General features: G+C 45.7%; 1 protein-coding gene across 2 annotated transcripts; it reads right to left on the bottom strand.

Annotated features, from left to right (window-relative positions):
• Positions 1-282: 282 nt before the first annotated feature.
• LOC6507230 (phospholipid-transporting ATPase ABCA1) lies at positions 283-5,974 on the bottom strand. 2 transcript variants are annotated; one of them, XM_001956390.4, is made up of 11 exons: positions 5,607-5,974; positions 5,080-5,554; positions 3,790-5,019; positions 3,108-3,728; positions 2,257-3,055; positions 1,975-2,202; positions 1,628-1,919; positions 1,258-1,567; positions 874-1,199; positions 753-818; positions 283-700 (listed from the first exon to the last, which is right to left on the bottom strand). In XM_001956390.4, the coding sequence occupies exons 1-11, from the start codon at positions 5,822-5,824 to the stop codon at positions 403-405; spliced, it is 4,863 nt and encodes a 1,620-aa protein (XP_001956426.2). In that variant the 5' UTR covers positions 5,825-5,974; the 3' UTR covers positions 283-402. The 2 variants fall into 2 exon arrangements, with proteins under 2 accessions (XP_001956426.2, XP_032309944.1); XM_032454053.2 differs by lacking the exons at positions 5,080-5,554; positions 5,607-5,974 and having other exon boundaries at positions 3,790-4,625; positions 4,690-4,929.
• Positions 5,975-7,028: the final 1,054 nt, after the last annotated feature.

Genomic DNA, 7,028 nt, shown 5'->3' with positions numbered 1-7,028 from the left:
GCTGCTTAGGGGGGCTGATGGGGGACATCCGGGTAGCTTAAGGGAGGATGTAATTCAAATGTGAGACGAATTTGTTATGACAAGCTCGGTTGACACATTTTAATTAAATTTAATTAATGCAACCAGGAGATTTGAGCGACGCCCAGACCATAAACCAGGCCATAATGCCATCACATAAAACATGAAGGGTGTGAACAAGTCGCAGTGGTGGGGGCAGATCCTTTGGCTTTATGATGTGTAACATTTGTCGCCTCACAATATGATTGAAACATGTGTAGGAGCTTCCCAGTCGACAGACAGTCTCTTGACCATAGCCGAGTACAAAAATACATATATTTTTATTTTCTGTCGCACATTGAATTACCTACGATTTTGCCTCTATATGTTGACATTTTTTAATCGTTATTTTTTAGCATTTTGTTTGCTGGTCGAAGGTATGTCATCATTTTGATTGTCTTCTTGTCGATTGTTAGCTTTTTTGTCTTTTTTTCCCGTTGTCCGAGCCGTCTTGTGTTTCTTCTTCCGCTCCTTTTCTGCGGAAATCTCCTCGAAAACATTGTCCAGGGTGGGCTGGGACACGGAGTAGTCGGCCAGCTGAAAGGAATTGCGATTCTTCTCGAGGAACCCGTAAATCTCCGATAACTTGGTATCCTTATTTGGTATTTTAAACACAAGCCGTCCACTAAATTCGTACTTTTCCCTGCAACCAAAAGTCAGTTAACTGATCTGAAAAATATATTTTACCAACTCACTCCAAAGTGGCCCCAGGATAGGCGACCAATAGTTTTTCTTCGATCTTGTTCAGAATTTCGTCCATGCTGGAATCAGAATTAAAGTAGAACAATGGTTCAAAGGCTTAAGAGAGCAACTTACTCTTCCTCCGCCGCATTCACAGTCATCTTGAGAACCACGTACTGGGTTATCTTGTCCTTGACATTCTGATTCGATCCCATGGCGAACACCTTGCCATCCACCAATATGATGACTTTCGAGCAGAGGGCATTGATCTCGTCCATGTTGTGGGAGGTGAGCAGCACCGATTTGTTCTGCTGGACCATCGTTCCATAGATATTCCAAATACGCCGACGAGATGCCGGATCCACCCCGGAACTGGGCTCGTCCATACAAATCAAGGTGTCTCCTTTGGATGCCACCGCCGCGTTTATTTTCCGCTTAGTTCCCCCGCTGTAGTACTTGATCTAGAGTAGTTTCAATTCGGATTAATAGAATGATAGATTTTCAGGCATAATTGCTAACCTTTTTGTCCAAATGCTGATAAAATCCAAAATCTCTGGCTAACTTTTCGGCGCATCTTTTGAGATTCTTGCGTGAAGTTCCGCGCAACTGAAGGAAAAAGTGGAGGGCCTGTCTTCCGGTGAAGAATTCAAAGAAAGTGTCAAACTGCGGACAGTACCCAAGCTGATTGGTGGCCGTTTCTCGATCGGTTTTCACATTGTATCCTTTGATAAATATATCACCCCTGCTCATTAGAGTGTCACCAACAATCATCTTGAATGTGGTGGTTTTCCCGGCCCCGTTTGGGCCCAGCAGGCCCACACAGGACGGCCTAATGAAGATACTCGAATTGAAATTACCTTTCAATTAAATATTAGATGTTTTTACTCACGGCTTTATTGCAAAGGAAATATTATTAACCACTTTGTTGCAGCAATACTTCTTGGATACCCCTTGTACGACCAGGGCCAGACTCCTCAACTGAGACTCACTATAATTTGCAATTTTCCCCGCTTTCCTGGCCGTATCAGGATCTTCGATTTCTTCCTTTTTATTTAGGGCAAAAAAGTCCATCAGGACGTAGCAAGGAAGGCAGGGGCCGTACTCAACAACCATGAGCAGAGTGAAGTATAGTATGATAAGGAACAGCAGATATTGTTCCTCAAACCAGGCAAGGAGCATATCTAAATGAAACCTATATATAAAGCAACAACCAAACCAATTTTGTTAGAGACTTACCATTGCAAAGACATTGATGGGAATATATAGAGATATGAGGAACCACGCATAGTGAATTTTTATGCAATCCTGCATAGCTCTTATTCTCACAAAATCTTTTCATGATGGCGCACTTCTGCAGAGCAGTGTAACCGCAATGTAACGGATGTAAGTACAATAGGTATATTACAAAGGGGTAATCAGTTACGAAAACTCCAATAAGTAAGACCACGTAACATCCAATACAAGCTATAATAAAGGAGGCTTCAAAAAAATGAGTCCAAATAACCAGGGTATCCTTACCAATCGAGAGGAGAATGCGGGAGACCAGAGGTGAGGCCACACAGAGCCAGAAATAAAGAAAGAGCAGGGCTGCAGCTCCGATCAGGAAAAATACGAAAAGGGTACGACCCCATTCGATGGTGCTGAAGGCACTCGGAATGAGCGCCAGCATATAAATCATGAAGATCAGAAGGTCAACCACGAAGTGGGACGTCCAGTAGGTGACCATGCTCACACCGGACACCGCTTGCTGCTGCTTCATGTGCGATTGCCGTTCATGGACGATGAATAAGGACAACATCCACAGGACGAGGATGATGTATATGAGCGGCATGGTCATTTCTAGCAACTTTTTCATCTCCTCCTTTACAAAGTTCTGATGGGGGGCATTAATGGCCTCAATGCTAGCATCCGACCCAAGGATATCTTTCGCCAGGACATTGTAGATGACGTTTATGGTAAGGGGTACTGCGTGCAGGATTTCTTTGGGGCCAGTCCATCCGGTGATGCCATTTTCAAAGTCCACTGCCATCAGCACAAACCTCATTTCGCGCCTCCCCTGGTTGTCTCGAATTGTGTCTTCGATATAGACCTTGGGGGACTGCGATATGGTCTTCACTTCACAATAGCTTCCGACATAATCCTTGAAAATGGCCAACTGTCGTGCGCCATCTTCGTTAGGCTTTGGCTCCTGAACAAGAATTTTTAGCGATGTGTCGGCATAATTGCTTATTTGCATACTGTGGTGATGTTCTTTAGAATCGATTAACTTCCAAATTAACACTATAATTGGAATCAGCAGTATAACTATAAATATAATCTAAGAAAAAAGTTGTAAATTAGTTTTAAATTCCAATGACAATGATTACTACCTTGTCGTGCCAGAGGTATAACATCTTCTTAAACATCATTGCCCTCCAGTGATCCGCGCAATTCCTCTCAGTTTCATCCTCCTCGGCGATCACGATTTCTTCTCCTCCACCAGATTCTCGAACTGTCTGGGATCTAGTTTTGGGCTTCTCCGCTCCGTAGGTCATAAAGATCTCCTCCAGACTCATGGAACTCATTCCGAATCCGCGAATTCCTAAATCGTCCTTTTGTTCCTCCAGATCTCGAAATAGAGATGGAAAAGTGGAGGACACGCGGAGTGGCAGTTTGTAGCAAACATCTCGACCGAGGAAGCTGAATGGCTGGATGGGTCCCACATGACTGTAAATCAATGAGGTTAACTGCTCAACATCACAGCGCTTTTTCATTTCGCAGGTTAGCAACGAACTGGCGTCCACCTGACGCTTCAGGAACGGCAGTGTCCCGTGGCACCTCAGCTGCCCATCACTGACGATGGCAATCCGATCGCCGATGGCCTCCCCGTCATCCAGGTGGTGGGTGGACAGCAGGATGGTGCAGCCCTTCTTCGCCTCCAGGATCAGCTTCCAGAGATCGCGCCGCGATGCAGGATCCAGGCCACTGCTTGGCTCGTCACAGAGCAGTATCTGCATGGTATTATGAGATAATTTTGAATAGGGCCTAAGGGGCCTTGACACACTGACCTACCTTGACACCGCCGCATAGGGCACATGCCACATTCAATCGTCGCTGAGAGCCACCTGAAAGTTTCTTGGCAGCCTTATTCCTTTTCTTTTCGAGATTGAGCTTTTCGAGATACTTGTTAACCTCCTCCTTGACCGCTGGCCCCTTCATGCCCCGCAACCTGGCGAACAACCAGATGTGCCTGGCGACACTCAGCTCAGCGAACAGGACATTGTTCTGCGGGCAGAGGCCCATGTTGCGCCGGGCTTGGGCCCGTTGTGTCGTGATGTCGTAGCCGTTCACCAGAGCCGTGCCGGAAGTGGGCGGGATGAAGCAGGCCAGCATGCTGATCAACGTAGTTTTCCCGGCCCCATTGTGGCCCATTAGAATGGTGACCTCATCCTTCAGGATACTGAGGTTCAAATTCTCGACAGCCTTCTTGTTCCCAAAGGAACGGCAGAGATTCTTGATCTCGATACCGACTTTCTTGCCCTCCGGCAGCGGCTCGGCTAGAAGGTTGACATTGTCACCTGAATCGGGACGCTCCACATCGGTGTTTCGCCGTAAATTAGAAAAACAGTGGATATATGGGCCATACATCGATTCCAGAAGGCCGTGCTTCTTCCAGCATCGGGTGCAGGGAAAGTGCCACGGCTTGGGCACACCGAAAGGTCCTGGACGGACATGATCGATATACAGAGCCAAGAAAAGACACACAACACTGCCCAGCAACATCGCAACTAGCTTCCAGCCAAATCCAAGGGAACTGCCAGCCCAATAGGCATCAAAAAAATGTCTCCACGTCAGTGGCTGATTGAAGTACCCCCATACCATAACATCGTGGTAAGAGAAATCGATGCCTGTAAGAAGAAACATGCTGCATATAAAGACCAGCACTGGTCCGCTATCGTGATTGATAAAAACCGTTGGTAGATCTGTTAGGAATATGCAGAGAACGGCCCACAAGTAGATACGACTGCGGGAATTGAAGATCGAGCTGATCAAAAAGCCGAGACATACGGCTGCATGGCCAAAAATAATCAGCATGACCAGCATAATGGACCAATGGCAAAATGGAACTACTGGGTGCTTCATTTTACCCAGCACCACAACCGCGCAGATCGTGTTTACGACAGCCACTGCGACGAAGACAGTCATGCTGAATATATACCAGGTGATCCACTGTACGTAGATGTTCACACTCAGCATTCTCAGTGTCTCCTTGAGCTGCACGACCTTCTCCTCGATTATGACCTAGGCAAGGATAATCAATAAGCCAGTTTGTCAACTAATCATTAAACAACATCGCCAAACCTCTACCAGCCTTGCAGTTAGAAACACCAGGGACAACATAACTAGCATGAAAGCCACCGTTGACTTGGATCCCACATCTTCTGTCACGGGGACGGGGAGAACCTTAAAGGTCGGTACCTCGAAGTCTGTCTCCAGCTTTCGTTCTTTAGCCTTGGCACGTATATACTGCAGGCTCAGGGCATTCTGGATCTTGAGAAATCCTGGGGGGAAAGCGTAGGGAGGAAAGTCCTCAGTTCCGAAACGGAGCTTCGCTTGAAAGGGATATGATGATCTTATAATAAATGTGAACTTGTCGGGCAAAGTCCTAATATCCCACCAGCTGTCTGGGAATTGAATGCCGTAACCTATTGCCTTTCTTTTTGCATATTCAATGAGATCAGCCCCATTGGAGAAGGCTTTTGTTACATTAAGATGAGCAGATTCCATAAAGTCAGCAAGGAAGCCGCATTTTGGCGAATACCACAGTGCGCCAATTCTGCGAAAAACATCATTGTATTACTTTTAAAAAGCAAATCTGTATATCTTACTCTTCAGTATTATTGCTTAGGTTTGCCAAGTCCTCAGAAGTAACCGCCAAATTTAATTCAGATGGCTGACTGGCGCCTATAAGTGCCAGAGCCAATGCCACCAGTGGCAACAGCAAAAATACCACAAGCACTATAATTGAGCTTTTGTTGAAAAAAAGCCCAACATTTTTCCAAGTCACCAAGTAAATTTTGGTGAGAATACTGGGACCATTATCCATGTTTTATTGATCAGGGTATTGTAAGTCTTGAGAGCAGCATCGGACATCGGTTGGAATATGTAAACAATAAATAGACACTAAACTCCAAGCAAGTATTAAAATTATTATTCAAATATTAAATGTCCTATGTCTACAGGTAAGTAAAATTTGCATGTAATTAATCGAACTAACCATCAAAAAATCAAAAAATTAAATTAAATGTTCATTGTCCAAATTTATGTGCTCGTCCGTTGGTAAAAAAAAGGCAAGAGTGTAAAAATTGAAGGTGCAAATTGACGAAAATCGAAGAGACTGCCAGGTGACTGATTACTTTGAGACCCCCCGTCCCAGATATCCGACAATCGAGGGCCGGAACCCGCATCTATAATACATAGATGCTCCCTGCTTAGCTCTCAAGTGTCCAAGGGGCTGAGCAGTTGAGCCACCTGGTAAACTGAGCCCGAGTGGACAAACGACAGTGGCAAAGGCAACTTGTCAGCTCGAATGACGTTTTAATAAGTCACATAATTCATGTGACGACTAGGCCTGGGCGGAGACTGGCCTGTGAGGCAGTGAGGGCATCCGAGAAGCTGGCTTTGGCCAATGTGAATGTGGCCCGATTATATGTTTAACATGGAGATTGCAACCCAGACACCATGCTACAGTGGTTGCAATTAATCTTTTACTATTTAAAAATTCATTTGAAATTGTCCTCCAGCACCATATCCTTGCTTTAAAACTAAATTTTTTTGCTTAAAACTTTTCAATTGAAAAAATGACAACAGTTTCCCATAGTATTCACTCACCTAGTGAGTCCCAGAGCGGTGCAAACTGCGCTTTTGGGACGCTTTGACACACGCTCCCTCTCCAGAACCACCCTTTTGGCCCCCTTTCGGTGCATTTGCTTGTCAGCTGCTCATTTGTCAATGTAATTGATTTTATGCCTGAGCTTTTGACTAAGACTGTCGTGCCGTTAAGCGGCACTAAGGAAGGGGCAGCCGGAGCGGTGGCCTTCGCTACCTGGCCCCGGGGCAGATTCTCGGCGAGGAGGCAGACAGGATTGGTTTTTGTGGCTACCTGGAGTTGACTGGGACTTGGGCTGGCCTTCGCCTGATATATTATTCGATTACAGTTAGACGTAAATCAAGTGGAAGAGCATGATGTAGCCATCACGGGACACGGATTGGGGGCTGCGATTGGGTTTGGGCCAGGAGGAGTTATTGCG

The sequence above is a fragment of the Drosophila ananassae genome, chromosome 2R, assembly GCF_017639315.1.
Source record: "Drosophila ananassae strain 14024-0371.13 chromosome 2R, ASM1763931v2, whole genome shotgun sequence".
NCBI classification, from domain to species: domain Eukaryota; kingdom Metazoa; phylum Arthropoda; class Insecta; order Diptera; family Drosophilidae; genus Drosophila; species Drosophila ananassae.
This window is presented reverse-complemented; position numbering and strand designations above follow the sequence as displayed.

Coding starts and splice junctions, on each gene's coding strand:
- LOC6507230 (XM_001956390.4), bottom strand. CDS start 5,824: ATGGATAATGGTCCCAGTATTCTCACCAAAATTTACTTGGTGACTTGG. Junction 5,020..5,079: donor TAACTGCAAGGCTGGTAGAG/GTTTGGCGATGT, acceptor ATCCTTGCCTAG/GTCATAATCGAGGAGAAGGT. Junction 819..873: donor GTGAATGCGGCGGAGGAAGA/GTAAGTTGCTCT, acceptor TTCTGATTCCAG/CATGGACGAAATTCTGAACA.